The sequence below is a fragment of the Cygnus atratus genome, chromosome 4, assembly GCF_013377495.2.
Source record: "Cygnus atratus isolate AKBS03 ecotype Queensland, Australia chromosome 4, CAtr_DNAZoo_HiC_assembly, whole genome shotgun sequence".
NCBI lineage: Eukaryota > Metazoa > Chordata > Aves > Anseriformes > Anatidae > Cygnus > Cygnus atratus.
The window spans coordinates 28,133,960-28,151,240 of record NC_066365.1 but is presented as its reverse complement, the minus strand read 5'-3'; the positions used below and the strand labels follow the sequence as shown (position 1 = coordinate 28,151,240).

At 40.6% G+C, this 17,281-nt stretch overlaps 1 protein-coding gene across 1 annotated transcript; it reads right to left on the bottom strand.

Moving 5' to 3' along the window:
* Window positions 1-17,281, bottom strand: TMEM192 (transmembrane protein 192). Its single transcript, XM_035552855.2, has 6 exons — window positions 17,166-17,281; window positions 13,674-13,820; window positions 9,638-9,902; window positions 7,652-7,786; window positions 3,373-3,475; window positions 1-1,633 (listed from the first exon to the last, which is right to left on the bottom strand). Exons 1-6 carry the CDS (start codon window positions 17,196-17,198, stop codon window positions 1,510-1,512), a joined length of 807 nt encoding a protein of 268 aa, XP_035408748.1. The 5' UTR covers window positions 17,199-17,281; the 3' UTR covers window positions 1-1,509.

The following is a 17,281-nucleotide window of genomic DNA, read 5'->3' as shown; positions in this document are numbered from 1 at the left end:
CACACTTTCCTTAGTTGCATTTATTGTGCATGAACTTCACAGTCACATTTCACTGTTTTTTAATAGAAGTTATATAAATCAATATACAGTCACATCAAAACCTGAGTTCTAAAACCAAAAACATTTATATCCCTCACATGTTTATTATAAAATCTTGGTTTTACTTTCAGAAACAAAACCCAACAACAACTAAGGGGAACAGTTTAGTGTTGGATAGCAGCAAAATCCCCAATATTTGTTTATCAACCTCCATATCTGTTACACACTGAACAATTATTTCTAAAGTTGTGCCCCAGTACCAAAATAGAAAGATTGTCTTCCCTCCCACCCCCATTCAACCACAAGACCACTTCCCATGAAAACATTCTTCCGAGTTTTGACCAGTGATTACCCTGTCTTCCCATAGATATTGGCTTCTAAAATAATGCTTAGTCTACATTGGTAGACAAAGTAGTACCTGGAAGAGAATGGTTCTTTTACCACCCTTCCCAATAAATCCATGCTATTAGATCTGCAGACTCTTGTTTCTCCGACTTCCAGAAGACTTATTTTTTTAAACCACCCACATACACATTGCAGCATTTTCATTAAGATGCTGTCATTTTTGAAGAATCAAAATGTAGAGCAAGTGTAAGTGCAGTTGTGATAGCATCTTGTACAGGATCTAACTTAAAATGCCACTCAACACAAATTGCTTACCAGGTCATTGAGAGCTTGCTTCAAGTATTTGTGTTAGTTCAGTAGGCAGAGAAGGCAGAACAAGGATCTGTTTAGTCTTCGCTGACACAGAATCTCAGTGAAAACAACATCAGCAGCCCTGAAGACACCTCTTGGGGGATTTCGAGCCAGCATTCTGAACAGCTGCTCAGATTGCTTATCATGACCTTGTTTTGTACCAGATGTGAAATATACCATTTTAGGGCACTCAGTGCCTTTGTTTTTCTTAACAGGATGCCAAGTTTCACTGCTGGCATGGGCAACAATTCATTCCTTTTCTTGGCAGAGGAGAAAAGGGGGCAGATCTAGAAAGCAAATATATATTTTGTATAGAATTCATGAAGTATACCATCTCTAACACTGGAAGTAATGGAATTCTGCAATAGAACATGTCTTGTCCCCAGCTTCAGCACTGCAAACCGTGAAGACATCCTCTGCAAAACTACCTTTTCCTTGAGAACAAATTTGTATTCTCAAAATATAAAGTACTTCAAGACTACAGCAGGACAAAATAATAGCAACAACTGAAAGAAGTTAAACCAGTACATCAAGTCCAACTGTAGTCTATTAGGATTTAAAAATCCTTGAAGCTCCAGATCTTTTTCAGAACTGATGTGAAAGAAGCCAGAATGTCCAATTGTAACAGGCTTACAGCATATGCAGAGCTCATGCTTCCAGTTTAACTTCTATTTTGAAGTGTGAAAGATGATTGAAGAGTCATCTGTACAAAACAGTGCGGATATTGCATTGCCTCATATTCCCTCTTGTGCTCCAACAATAGTTTTCCAAAGTTTAACTTTTTATTTGCTGAGATGTTAGTGCCAATAGTCTCTTGCTGAGCAGTGCATTGTGTCGCTGAAGATACTCTATTACATCTCCTTGCTTCTCAACTATCTCTTCTAAACTTGAATTTTCCCTTGAAAGAAAAAGAATAAATACATGTTTTAGTAAGAGATAATAGCTTTCTGATATAAGAAAGGTCACTGCTGATTAACCAATACCACAACAAGCTGCTCTTTTCAGTTTTACTTGTGTTGATTCTGACTGCTTCTCAGGGATGAAGCAATCTGTCTAGCCTCATTTTTGGATAATGAAAGAGCAAGAGATCTGGCTAAACTTCATGACATATTTGCATAAGCAATATTTACGTATTTCCTGTAAGGCAGTTACAGAAAAATAATAGGGCTGCTTACTCATTTTAACCAACTTAAGTTAGTGAGCTAGACTACATGCCAGAATTGTACCAACTAAGAAAGCCATGCCACCTTTTCTGCTTATGAAATATGGAATTGTCAAACCTGACATTAGAAACTTAAAACAGCAAGAACAAGTGCTGAAGTTTTGGCAAATACTCCTGCCTTCCCTCACTTGCCGTTCACTGCTGATTGACTTGGAAGTCTGCTCTCAGCACACAGGTGAGCATCTCAAAACTCAGGAAGTTACACCCCAGCCTTGCAGCACTTTATGGAGTAACATTGCCCTTAATCATAGTTCTTATAAAGTACTCAGAATAACAAAGTAAGTGGAAAAAGACTTGAGTCCAATTAAAAACCTCCTGTGGTCAAGCTGGGAAAAAAGTCTTTTTGATGAAATTTGCAACCCTAACTGGTAATCTGCACTACCAACTTAAAGCACCAGAACAGCTCCTTGTCAGTAGCTTAGGTTGTAGAGGTCACAGTATTAAAAAAGCATTCAAGGTCAGCTGAAGGGCTGACAGGATTCACTTTTCAATAGACCTTAGCTCTCCAGGGAAAGAGAGTCAGAGTTGTATAGACCCAAATTAAAATAACTATTTTGCAATCAGTTCTCACAGGAAGTTTGCACTCTTTAATCAAGAGATCAGAGTCTTTTCCTCAGCTGGTCATTGTTGCAAACTTGTTTTCTGGGCACTTGAGGATTTCTCAGGGGAAAAGCTGAATGAGAAAGGAATGAGGTCCCCCATGCATTCACCATGATGTTGATATCAATATGGAAGTCAGACATTGTATCAAAATATCAAGACAACTCTAAATCCTTCCTGTATCCTGGATATCTAATTCCAAGTTCCGTAAGAGCATGTACAGCCTGCATTTGTGACACGTGGGGAAGTGTTGAAATATCAGCATCCCTAGACTTCTGCACTTCAATTTTTTTTACTAAGTAATACAAAAGTAAGTCATGCTTTATTAGAAAGTTTCAAAATAAATTAATGTGTGGAAATCCAAGCTAACTTTGACTTCGTGTTGTCATTACCAATCTCATTTCAGCAACTGGAAGACATTCAAGCAGTGAGAAAGTACACAAAGGACAGTCTCAGTACTTGTGAGTGAGGCTAATGCCGGACAGCTTCTCTGTATCATTGACAATCTTTCTCTCAAGTGGCTTACCCACATTAATAATTACTCTGCAAACTAGAAATATATTCCAAACCCCTTCCTAGAATCTCATGTCTAACTGCTAATACAGGACAAAACTACAAAGTTTCCTGCTTCATCTATCAACTGCCCACATTTTCTTGCCTCAAAGAACTTTCTGAAGAAGCTTCACTTACCTGTTTTGGTTGACAAATTGAAAACTACGCAAGTATTTCTACATGAAGTAGTAAAATTACACTAGTCAGTGTTGACTATATACCATAGTTGAACATATGCCAAGATTAATACAGAAAAGTCTTACCTGAATCCAACTTCGGAAGTAATGTGACTAGGGTAAGCATACATCTTTTCTTCTTCAATTATGTCAGGTCTTGGCTTTGCACGATTGAAGTTGCTTATTTTCACTGAAAAAAAGTTTCATAAAGTATTATGAAACTACCACTACCAAGATATTTTATCACCAGGCTCCAAGTTAAAAACAAATCCATAACAGATGAATATATGCTCACCTTAGAATACGAGATGGAAAGGCAATAAAAAAGTCATGGGATTAGGGAGAAGTAAAAAAAGTAAAAAAGTAAAAGCAGAACCTAATCTCTACTCATTCTCTCGTATAGCTGCGATTACAAATTAGTGAGTTTTTTTTGCTTCCACCCCTCCACACACCTTTTTTTCAGTCCTGCCACTCAAAAGACTGAGTGAAGACCTGAATATGCTGCTTAGCTTGTAAAGCTAAAGCACAGTCTGTCACCTAAGGGAAGGAAAAGAGATCTAGTTTCCTCTGAGAGGAAACTTGAGATTTGATCTCCAAATTCAGGCCACAAATCAAGCAATGTGCAATAAAAATAGGAGAAAGTTTTTATACTGGTATCTAGGTCAGAACTTCTATTTTGAGCTCTCATAAATACTATTTTAACTAGACTACCTGCAATGAAGCAGCAGCTTGTCCGCATGCTTCAAAACTAGGGCAGACTTGGTACAGAAATCTATTAAGTATTTGAAACAGTGGCTCTTTGATCAGCTTCATATTGTGAGCCTCACAATGTTGGGTTATCAAAACCAAGTCACTCCTCAGCATCTGTGAATAAAATTTAAGACTAAATTTAACACACGTACCATGGGGATGGGAGAAGCTGCAGAAACCCTTTGCATTATTTGTGGAAGGAAGCTGGAAATATTTGAAGTTATTCCTTAATCAGGAGCTGATATCGAAAGGAATGTACTGCAGAGATCCAGATGACATATTTTCAACTATGTAGTTAAGGGTACTTGTGAAGCAATACATCTAATACCACTAAAAAAAAAGTCTGGCTCCATGAGAAATCTACACTATAGCAGAGAAAGGCTGTCCTTACAAGTCAATAATATCACAGGGTTTACTATAGGCCACTCTCCTAAAACAATGCTAAGACCCTCCAGAGGTTAGCTACAAGTTGGGCTCAAAGGTTAGTTATTTCTTTGACCGTATTCCTCTACAAATAAAACCACAACGGAATAGATGAGAAGTTTCCAACATACTTTACTTGTGGGAATGTTAGTCTTTTATTAAAGTGATATTAGAAATATGCGAGGAAGTCATCAGATACATATATTTAGTAAACCTTTGAACATTCAACTCTGCCCTACCAGTTAGGAACTTAAGATATTACGCTGACATTTAGAGCTATATCATACTTCATTCCAGGCACATTTACCTCACTTGAAGGATTTATGTATGTCAAGTCTGTTATAGGATAATCCTAGAAATTCCATGTAGATTTGATCCCTCACCTCTGGATCCTACATCTACGTAGGCATACACTGCTAACCGAGGATGTTTTAAGAACAGCAGTTATATTTCACAGGCCATTGTAATTCTGGAGACTTCTTGCTTGTTGGAGCTATTTTGTGATTTAGAAAATTCACAATCAGATATTCCATGCAACTTCCATTTGTGAGGCATTAAATATAGTAATAGTTAAACAAAGTAGTTAGGTACATTATAACATTTTACATGTAACTGTTTACACCTCAGTAGTGGTTAAGAAGTGATTCCACAGAAGAGGAAAAACATTCTGGGTAATATACTAACAAAAAAAGGGTTGATCATCATGAGTTCATAGTGGAGTCAAGTTAATCTCCCCAGGGTTGCTCCTTGAGTTAGAGCTACATTAGTGATACAATCTGAACAGTTAGTGGTATCTGCTACATGTTTGCCTTAGAGAGGCACTCCAACACAGCAGGGGACTGTCCTTAAAGTATCCTACAAAGGAGGCTTCATGTTTCCTGTCAGAGGGCTCTGCGACAAAAAAGTGTATCAGTCACAACAGTCTTCCAAAAACTGACCAAATACTTTTGTGTACATCAGGAGAGCTTTAGTTTGATGCCTAAAAGGTTAAAGGCAAAACCCTCAGAAACAACCATTACACCCAAGAGATATACAGGCAGTCTGTTAGCTTACCTCAACATGTTTTGGGATGGAAAAAAAGTTATACCACCCACTAGAAAAGGCAATCTAGTTTGATTAGAGAAGTTTTCCCCATCTTGAGGCAAGTTACATAAATTTGTTTATATAACTTAAACTCTAGTTATATAAAATAACGCTTGTTTTGTACAGCAATCAAGCTTTAGAGAATGGAGCATAGACTATTCTTCTGGGGCTGCTAAGGAAGGAAGGCAGCTGTTGCCAGAAGGGACAGTTCACTGCCTACTTGTGCTGCAGCTGTCCCTCCTTTGCCTTGGTTCCACCACTCACTGGACCCTTCCTCAAGCCTCCTTCAGCTCATCAATCTGGAAAAACATCACATCCTGTATCTTCCTAGTATAAATTGGTAATGGATTTTACAAGCACTGGTAGTATAAGCTAGGGGAGATAACCTGCCTGGTGACAGGTCATTTGAGAGCTCTTAGAAACTCAAGTCTCAGACTTATTTACAAGGAATTTGACCTTGACTTACTCTATTTTAATAAGGTAAGAGACACATAATATACCTCTGAACTATAAGAGACCTCAGTAAGAAATACTGTTTCACTGGAGTTCCACTGAAGTTCTGTAGCTTATCTCTACCTGGAGTTTCCCAGCAAAGTAAGTATGCTTATGCTAAGGCAGGATGATTTCCAGCATTCTTGGAATAGCTCTCTGGGATGGCTGTGCTCATGTTTCCTCATTGCTCTCTTCTTCTGCCCATCTACATGTGCAAAGCCTGACAAGACTACATGCCTTCAGGCCTCCGCACTCTTATGGAAGAGATGTAGTTTAGAGCTGCAACCTTACTTCTTGCTGAGTTTTGACCTCAATATTGTGCCAGGAAGAGTCAAGACTAGTTTTATGTCCCAGATGATCGAGCCTTTTGGCAGTATTTGCATCAACCACATCAGTAAGAACACACCAGAACTTTTCTACAAGAAAAACTATTCTAAATCAATATATAACAGAGCCACAAAGAAGTCAGATTACGACAACAACACTGACTGTAGAAATAGCTTTTCCTTTAAGCCGCACGCAGTCCTGAAGGATACAGTCCTGAAGGAGGTGTTTTCAGGTATTTCCACCTTCCTACTATTCGATTAATAGTCAGGAGCAAACTTAAGTTTTGTTCATCTTTTTTTCCTTCCACTAGAGAAACCAGTGTTACTGAGGCTATTTAAACTAAGCTGTCATCTCCTTGTTTGTAGCTGTAAATAAAAAGCAGTGCCTCAGAAGCAGGAATACAAACCATCTAACTCAAGACCCAGAATGTCATGTCAGACACATTGCAGTAAACATTTGTTTTCCAAAGAAAACTACGGATAATTGCTTGTTTTGTGTGTTATGTACCTTTTCCAGTGTTTTCAATGCAGCTGCATGACCCATAAACCCATGTAGCTTTTAAGATGAGATTAGAAAATCACTTGTTTCAAACACTTATCAACCAGCATTTTAGATACTATTACTGTAGTTTGACAGAAGGAAGTTTATGAAGTCTTGCGAAGTTACACCAAACCTAAAAGAAGTCAGCCTTACAAGACAGGGACAGCACAAAGCAGTGCATTAATTTTATGCAGTGTTTTAGAATATTTGCTAACACTAAAATTAGAGCCATTATATTTAGAAAACAGAGAGAATTCTTCACTTTCACTTACAGAGACTGCAGCTTTTATGGTAAGACCACGTAAAGAGGTAAAGGGAATATAGAATTAGAAGTCTGTAGACGAAGGCACACCGCACTATCAGCTACGCAAGTTCCAACTGTAAATCCTAGAACATCTGATAAAGCCATCTCACTGCTTCACAGCTCACAACAAAAGCATTTGAGGACACACTCCCAAACAATCCTGTTCAGAGATTACTTCTGCAACAATTGTTTTTATTGCCACTTCACTGGATCAACAGCTTTAAGCTTACAGCTTTTGTTCACAACACCATTAAACCAAACCAAGCCTGACAACCTAGCCATTTGTTTTGAATTTGCCTTGGTTCCTCTACAGGCACAAAATCATGTTGTATTTATAGTTGCAGTTAAACATCCTGGGGTACCCCAGCTGCACTACTCTGAGGGCAAACAAAAGAGCTCAGTAGCCGTTATAGCACTCCCCACTCAATAAGGCAAAACTCATCTCACCTGTGTAAATCACCAAGCAGGTCAGTGAACTAATCAGCTCCACACCAAGGACTCCCAAGATAAGATACAGGTACACTTTACTGTGATCAGGGAAGGAATGCTGGGTTGACAGAATCAAAAGCAGGGCTGCATTACCTAGAAAAAAAAAGTGTTATATTTGATGCGAGATCACAACTGCTGGCAGCGAAATGACGTTTTCTTTCAGCATTTCACTGTAATGGTACAGAACGAGTTCTTACTGATTTTTCCAACTTAAAAGAAGGGTGAAGTGGACTAGGCACACCTAATAGACAACGTGTTCACTTAAACAGTTTCTAACCTCGTAGCTACTATCCATCCTCAAAACTGCTTCAAGATTATAGTTTTTTTCCCCCAATTCCTAGAAGGTAACACCAGTCATAATTCAAAATGAGAATTACTTTCCTTCACTGTATTTAAATATGAGGTTGAAAAAAAACTGCTAACCCCTTCCTTACACAGAGGATATATCTGCACAGGCTTCCAGCTGCCTGACTATTATTTTAACACTTGCAGATTACAGAAATTTGAACTGAGTACAATTAGTCAATGATAATAAGCATTTAGTTATAGACCTAAGAATTGTTCTGAGTTCTTTAAAGCACCTCTTCTCATACAGTGCAGCATACTTCTGACGCAGAAAACAAAAAGGTTCCCCCCGCCCCGCAAAATGCTATAACCAGTCTGGATAAAGCATTCAATTTATTAAGACCATTGAAGTGTTTAGGGAACTCAAGTTCTTTTGTACTACATTAGGCAACTGAACTGTCAGGATGGAAGTGATAGCAGAAGCAGTTAGCACAGCAGGAAGTTCACAGTAATAATGCTCACCACCTTCTGATCTAGAAGCAATTTACATAAAAAGTTCATAGCATAGATCTGATTGCACCTGAATTTTTACACTTGCCCACAGCTGGTACAGAAGAGGAGACAGACTCAACCTAGGACAGGAAGCAGCGCTTTTGAGTTTAATAATCCACATTTCAACAGGTAGAATAGTCCTTTTACTACTTTGAAACATCCATAAGCCTGCTGTGGCCTAATCTTTTCACTCCAAAAACGTGCTCCAAAAACATCTTTTATATTCAGAGCTCTACCTAGTGGCCATAGCCTGAAGTTTTACACTGAAGGTGACTAGATCTTTTAGTGACTGGGTGGAAAGCTAGAGGAGCAGCAGTACCACAAGTTATCAAGGCTTGTAAAAAAAATTGTACTCCAGTTATTCAGATTTACAGATAAGAGACGAAAAATACTGTGAAAGACCATTCTTTCCTGTTCCCCTACCACTGAAGTGTGAAAAAAAACTCAAATTAGGCAGATACTGCAATTTATTGCAGTGTTTGTTTTTTTTTAAAAGAAAAGCAAAAACAGCTAATTGCTGAAACATCTTTCAGCTTCACTGGCCAGTGGTATAGCATAGAATATACAAAGATAAAACACTGTCATACATCACACTGTTCAAAGAAAAAGCCATAGGAAGTAGAGCCAAATGTTATAGAGTCCTGTTGAAGATTAGAAAATTGACTAGTTTGAGACAGTTGTTGAGCAACAGGTGATCCACCCATTTCTACTTAAAACACAGCTCGAAAAGCAAAAGAGACTACACTCCTCAGAAGGATTAACAGATTAGCAGTCATGCCACTTACCCAACTAGATAAATCAGTACACAAATTGCCATCACTAGCAGCCAAAGACCTTGCTGGCTAAGTGTTTCATGGCTGAAGACTACAAATCACTAGATGTCTTACTCAGCCTCACTTCTGGGCACTTTTTCACTATGTTCTTTACAACATGCATCTGGCAGGACAGAACACTCAAACAGAAAGCCCATCTGACTAAAATAGCATTTAAAGATTTGGCTATGAGTATTTGTAATAAGTTCATAATAGATGTTAAATAACTCTTCAGTCTTTCCTCCTATCAAAATTTAAGGCTTTACAAAAGAACAGAAAAACAAGTTGACTTTACCTGTAGAGTGAATCACAAGTGGAAGACTTTTTAGATGTCTTGTTGATCGATATATTGAGAAGTAACCTCTGCTTCTGACTTTACTGTGGTGGTGGTGGATGTATCGTTCAAAAAACACATGCAGAATCCACAGAATTACTTTTGCAATGATTATGACAGTCTGCACTTTAAGTGGGTGAGTATAGTTTCCAGGGCACTTATCCTGGTTTGGATTAGGGTAAGAACAAAACATAGCTGCTAAAAATGCTAGAACAACAAAAGCAACCTAGAAGAGAAAGGAGGAGAAAACACTCTTAAAAAAGTCAACATCTAACAATAAAAAGACTTATGTAATTGTGCATTACCTTCTGAACTGATTTTACTGAAGTTTTAAACATTAGATGCTCTTGCCACAATGACTACATATCATTCCAGTAACACGCATGACTGAGCAGAGTTGAACAAACTTGAGAACCATTCTTCTCAGCATTTCCTCCAGATTGATTATCCTGTTAAATGAGTACCCCTTTCAAAGTAAATGAATTTGAGTCCTGGACACTTCTTAATGTGTCTTTTTTACTTTAATGGAAAAAAGATGTACATGAAAGTTTTTCAACTCACTCAGTTGTACTTGTTACTGCTCTCCAGGACTGTCTCATCTTGTTGGAACAGTCTACATTTCTTTCTCCAAACATAGGAAGTTTAACATTTCATAAATAAAGATTAACTTTCTTAAATCCATTCAAGAATCTCTAGGTTAACATTAAAGTAAGTGAAACAAACATTCTACCTTACAGAGCAAGTAATCAACACCAGGTAGATACCTCTGTGAGCTAGTAAATACACTGAAGAATGATTACTACCAGATTTTTCCATTTTGCTCAGAATTTATATCAGAATGACCAGGCTAGTGGCATTATAACTTCTCTTGTCTTCTAGACTTTTTACTGAACTTTCAGCTTCAGTAGTTAAGAGCAGAATATGCAATCCTTTGGCCAACTAGAAGGCAGTCTTCTAGTGTAGATTATCTGGAGGTATATGTAAGCACACAGGAACAGTTTTTATTTATTTTTCAGACCCTTGCAGAATATTTAGTCATAAAAAATGGTATCCATCATTTTCTTTCACTGAACAACAAAATATGGTACTTTCCAATACTGTTTCATTCTCCAGACTGAATAAAATCACCAACACAGAAGAAAATTGAAAGCTTCTATATACAGCAAAAACCACTTTACTTAAGCCTACAAAGCTTTAATACCCCTAATACTTAGCTTAAAATGAGCTTTGAAGATTCTGTATATTATACCTCATAGAAAACAGGACTGAAGATGGAGGAACATCTTATTTTCAAAACTGCTTTGCCTCATGAGTTTACCTGTATTTAACTCCATGGATATCCAAGAACCTACCCTCCTTTCCTACTCCCCTGAACTCATTTTGCTATTTTGTCACTTCCCAAGCAACTTTAAAAGTTCAGAATGTAATCTGATATGAACTGCCCTTAGCTTGCTTGAGTGGTGAATGCAGTAAGTGATGGAGGGTCTAAGGAGGCAAGAAAGGGGAGGGAACTATCTGCACACAATCATCAGTTCAGAAAAGCAACACCGTGTCATAGAGGATAGGTAGGGTAAACATGAAAGAAAAGGGAAGCAAAGAATCTATTATCCATACGGATATTACTTCAAACACATTAAATTCAAAACGTTTTCTTGGAGATAAGTAACCCAACTGGGAAATGAAATAGGAGAATGGTTATCAACATAACATTTAAGCTATTATTTAACCATCCCCTTTTCTTACAAAGCTAAGAATAACTCAGCTAACTCACTTAAATCATTCCATTACTGTTAGGTTTGCCATTTTACAACAGCAACACATCTAGTACAACTCCCTCCTGGCATCAGGAATGTATGTCAGTACAGCAAATGGCTATATTAAGTTCTGTGATACAATTAGCAGCTTTATTAATCTACTATGGCAAGACACACATGAGGAAGTTGACAACTTGCATTACAAGTGGCATTTATTGATGACAACTTGCTTACATTCTAGGGTAGTCCAACAACAGGTTTTTCACCTCAGGTCAGAGGAATTTTATATACAGAAAAATATTCTTACAAAGTAGTATTCAAGAAGCTCAGCTTTATGTATGTACATATGCAGAAGAAAAACAGGGTTAATAGGAAGGAATTATTTATAGCCTGTATGTGTTACACTGTTCTGCCGAGTCTTTTGACAGGAACCAAAAGCCTTGAAGAAAAGCAAGGCTTGGCAAAAGCCACTCAAACACTCAGCCCAACCACACACCAGTGTAAGGATACTCTAGAATTTAATGTAACTGAGCAACTGCACTGAAGAAGCAGTTTGCTGCATAAGCCAATTTCTTGGCACAGGAAGGAGAAGAAAAAAATACTCCAAGTTGCACATGAATTATTTTAGAGATGCATCACAACTTTTCCTCATACATACTCATGTCCTACAGTTGCCTTCTCCAGGATACCTGCTACTTTAGTTAGACATCTGTTGGAAGCTAACCTAACATCCTTCATATTCCACACAGTTTATACACACTCACAGAAGCACAGTGGAAGGAAAACAAATCCCATAAGCTTGTTTTCTCCATCCATCAACATGCTTCTTTTCAGCAGGAGACAGCACCATTTCATGGGTGCAATTTCATATTGCTGTACTGCACCAACAGAAAAGGCTTTTTTTCATTTTGCTCCAAGGACTGACTTGCTACTTGGTCAGGTTCAGGAATAGCAGCAAGACTTGATCTGGAAGATTGCACGTTGACAGGACTCTTCACCCTGCCTTTACTTCTCTCTGCTTGCAGGAAGATAAAGTAGTGATAGGTACAGAAGCAGCAGCATTTTTCTAGGGTCAGAGTGACTGACATTTGGCTACATCAGTTATGTCAATATACATTAGCAGTCCCAAGGTTCTGCTCTACCACCAGTAGCAGTGTCTACCTTCATAATGCAGAAGTGCTGAGGGATGGACACCAGAGTGATGTTCTTGTATGCAAAGTGAATATGGCTGGATACGCAGGTTCCATTGGAAATTTTTACAGTTCATTCAGCAGAACTGCAGTAGTGGTCCTTCTTAAGTCTGCTTAGACAGAGGGAGATTTTTACTTCTCAAGTTAGGAGGCCAGGGCATATTGTTTGAATAGCTTTACACAGCTGCCTAAGGAGACCTCAGAAGCTGAGATGAAGTTTTAGCAGAGAACATTTTGTAGAGCAGTGAGCATAGCATTTTTTCATTTATGAAAAAACTAGCTATCTCGAGTACCCTGGCTTTATGTACACACCACCTTCATATCTACATTAGTGGCATTATGCTATGCAAGTACCATTTCAGTTAGGTACTATGGCCTGAGCTTTCTACCTGCTCTTCTTCACATTTCATTTCCATGTGCTCACAAGCAGCAATACACATCTTCAGCTTTTGAAGGATAAACTCACCACTACGCAGGAGTCTATTTGTCTACCAGCCTCGGCATGACCTTCATGCTGTTAGGTATAAGATTTTCCTTTGTGCTTTTCCACCTTAACCTCCAAAGGTCAGTCAGGGCAGGAAATAACATGGATTCCTTTATCCCTCCATTCATTACCACGTAAAAACCCTGGAGCAACTCCAACTTGACTTGCTTGGTTACCATGGAAAGAAATACCTCAAGTCTCCCCTGTGAAATTAAGTTCATCCTCCAAAAGGCAGTGCCATAAACCTGATCTTAGCTGCCTACATCTAGTCTTAGGCACTTATGAATCAATAGTGTTTTAGAAGTACATTTCCAACAGCATAGAACAATTATTTAAAAGGCTTTTCTTTCTAAAAAGATAGGCTGCAGCATGTTAGCTCTGACAAACAAATTGGAATTAAAATTCATCAAGTATCATGTAGCATAAACATTATCAAAAGTCACTGGAAGGTTTCGCTTGGTTGGGAAAAAAAGCATGTTCAAGTCTTGGGAGAATTCTGTCCACATGAAGGGTAACAATTCAGAATAAAGAGTACATTTTCATAAGAAAGTCATGGTTACTGAACTTACATGTATTAGCAACAGAAAATTGGCAAGAAAAACTGCTGGGATAGCATGAAATCTTGGCCGCAGTTGTGAATGCAGTGTATGAGACAAAATAAGAGGTGCATCCAGCAGAGGATCATCATCTAAACTCTGTGTTATTTCCAAGGACCCCTGGAACAGAGAGGGAAGAAGTGAAAACAAGTAAGCTCTAGAAGAATCATAAAGTTACAGCAATTTGTTAGCAACTCCATCTTTGAAAAAAAGAACAAGATGAGTATTTCAGGAGATACTTTCTTATGTTCTAAGCAAACTCTTCACATCTTTCTGTGGTAGGTATTCAATCCCTGAGGAATCTGACACCAGTATACCTCCCAGCATTGCCCTCAGTCTTTTAATCTTTAAAAAATTAAAAATATTTGAACATCATTCCCAAGTGAGGCCACAAGTATAGTACATTCACATGAGAAGGTCCAAGAAATGACAGTTAAAGCCCATTTCATATATCTTATACAGGTACTTCAGAAGTCTGTTGTTATTCTTGCCTTTGTCCAGACAAGTTTGGGGGAATGACAAGAATAAATGCAGTGTACCAGTAACAGATGTAATCTCAATTTGAATTGAGCCAGCCACTGACATTCAGTACATCTCACTGTGTACATCTCAGCAATAGTTCAAGTTGAATCCAGGAAAGAATAAAAAAGCAATTTAGAGGGAAGATGCGATTAGGGGCTGGTCAAGACTCTGCTTTCAGTAGAGCACATGCAGCCCTTACTCATCACATTGGTGCTGAGTATTCAGGGCTTTCTCCTCCTCAACATTCAGCTTGCATGTTTCAACTATGTAATTTTCCTGTAGTGCCTTTGTTTTTTTTTAAAAGCTAAGCTTGAGTGGAGAGAAAGTCTTTTCTTGTGGACAAGAAACTTGCCCCAGTGTAATCTTTGCCCATTCCAGGCTAGAATGCAGTCATTCAATACATCTGAAGCTGATTGCGCACAGGCATGCTGAACAAATGACAAGCTTGCCAGCAACTCAAACTGCTCAAGTTTCCCCTCTTAGCATTGCTGTATCCCATGCTACATCTTGTTTGATTTGATAAATAAAACCACTCAGTTTCAATCAAGTTTTGACTGCTCTTCTCTGGAGTGATAGTAACTACAGCCCAGAATAAAGTACACAGAACAGAATAACACCAGCCTGTGATGGCATTACAGCACAGACATTCAGAGATGATCAACAGTCAGAAACCATCCATTGATGACACGCTACAGAACCTTGCTTTCTGCTGCAAGCCCTTCCACCCATCCCACTCCAGAGATCCGAGTATTCAAAAGACATGTCAGAGTCCACTGGGATATCTGTTAAATTGAGGAGTCCTCATTGCCATGACAGACAGTAGTCTATCAAGACAAATAAGCATATTCTCCTAGATACTAGGAATGAGAAGAGAGATGAGTTAAAATAGATTAAAATAGATAAAACAAAGCAGAATAACTCAGGTTGGAAGACACCCACAAAGATCAGAGTACAACTTGATGGACTCAAACTCCCCAAAGGACCACTCAAAAAAAAGTCAGACCATATGTCTGAAAACATTACCCAAACACTTCCTCAACTGGGCTGGGCAGGCTGAGTACTGTGACCACATCCCTGAGGAGCCTGTCCCCATACCTGAACCCCTCTCTGTGAGGAACCTTTCCCTAACACCCAGCCTGACCCTCCCCTGTCCCAGCTTCATGCCACTCCCTCGGGTCCTGTCGCCGTCCCCAGAGAGCAGAGCTCAGCGCCTGCCCCTCCGCTCCCCTCCTGAGGGAGCTGCAGGCCGCCATGAGGCCTCCCCTCAGCCTGCTCTGAAGAAACCAAAGGACCTCAGCTGTTCCTCATACATCTTCCCCTCCAGACCTTTCACTATCCTCACAGCCCTCCTTTGAATATTCTCCAGTAGTTTTATGTCCTTCTTATACTGTGGTGCCCAAACCTGCACACAGTACTTGAGGTAAGGCTGCAGCAGCACAGCTGAGCAGGACAATCCCTTCCCGTGAGGCTGCTCTCCAGCCTCCTGTCCCCCAGTCTGTACACTTAGCCAGGATAACCCCATACCAGGTAGGGAATCTGGCACTTGCTCTTATTGAATTTCACAGTGCTAGCGATTTCTCAATACTCTAGTTTGTAGAGATTTCTCTGCAATGCCTCTCTACCATTGAGGGAATCAAGAGCTCCTCCCAGTTTAGTGTCATCTGGGAACTCAGTATGCCTTTGACTCCTGTGTCAGATCACTTACAAAAACATTGACAAGAACTGGCCCTAAAGTAGAGCCCTGGGGGACCCCACTAGTGACTGGCCACAAGCTTAGTGTAACCCCATTTACTCTAACTCTGAGCCCAACCTACCAGTTAATTCCTGACTCACTGCATTATGTAGGTTCACACTTCACATTAACAACAACAGCCCAGACTGGCTCCCTCGTGTTGTTTCACCTATAGACAGCTGCCTGCAACAAAAGAGATAGTCACCCAGCGTTATCTCAGCCAGCATTCAGTTTTATTTTAGTACAGCAAGTGCCGCACTCACACAACCAAAGGTGAGCAACCAGGCTTTTCCTCACCCATTTCAGCCTCTCATTACCTAGCCTTTGACCATGAGCAATCCGTGCTGGAACACCCACCTAGTAAGATGACCTTTTACTGCAGACCTAAAAATTTAGAAATGCTATTGCTCTTTTTGTGTTACTAGTATAAGACCTATAAGTAGGAGTGCAAAAAAAGCTCTGTGCCCCATTCCCAGGTGTAACTTTTAAAGCCTGAAAGCAAGCAAGCCGCAGGTCATGCGCACCAGTGGCCAGGCCATCCAGCCACATTCCTCCTGAGCACCCAGGGGAGCTAACAGTGCACTCCTCCACCAGGCAGCAAGCCTCCTTCGGCGGGACAATATCCTCTGCCTGCTGGGAGCAGGTGAGCTCCTCGCTTCCAAAATACAGTGGTGAAGCTCCATCAGAGCACGTGTGTGCAGGTCCCTTACAGCGGGACCGGCTACCACCCACCGAAACGGGGCCACCATCAGGAAGCACTAGGCGACATGACCTCCAGGCAGCGCAGGGAGGACAGGAACAGCGTGCGAGCATTTCCTCCCCTTCAGAAAACCCAGGAAGCACCCTAATTAGAGCGAGCACCAGCCTCACCGGGCTGAGCCGAAGCCCCACCCGGTAAAGCCCATGCACTATGGGCAGGCTGGAGGCGGCGGCCCGGGGCTAGGAGGAGCCGCCCCGCTCCCCACACAGCCGCCCGCACCCCGCCGTGGCTCCGTACCCCCAGCGCTCGGCGGGGGGCTCCTGCTTCCCTGCCGGCACCTGCCTCCCCCCGACCAACGCGGGGAGGAAGAGGAGGCCCGAAGCGCTGGCTGAAGGCAAAAATAAACAACGAGGGGGAAGGAGAAGAAGGGGAACCCGCGCAGCGCTCGCCCCCAGCGACAGCCGCCGCCGCCGCGCACTGGCGGTGCCTCGCCCGGCCACCCTGCACTCACGTTATCCAGCTCCTGCTGCCGCCTGGCCGCCATCTCGGTGCCCCGCCCCGCCTCGCCCCGCCGCCTTTAAGCGGCGCCCCGCGGCCGGGTGCAGGCCCCGTCCCCCCCGCCACGCC

What these genes read in the sequence shown, in the direction of transcription:
- TMEM192 (XM_035552855.2), bottom strand. Translation starts at nt 17,198, where the DNA reads ATGGCGGCCAGGCGGCAGCAGGAGCTGGATAAC. An exon ending in GGCAGCAGGAGCTGGATAAC is followed by an intron (nt 13,821 to 17,165) that starts GTGAGTGCAGGG and finishes TCTCTGTTCCAG; the next exon opens with GGGTCCTTGGAAATAACACA. An exon ending in ATTTTCTGTTGCTAATACAT is followed by an intron (nt 9,903 to 13,673) that starts GTAAGTTCAGTA and finishes TTTCTCTTCTAG; the next exon opens with GTTGCTTTTGTTGTTCTAGC.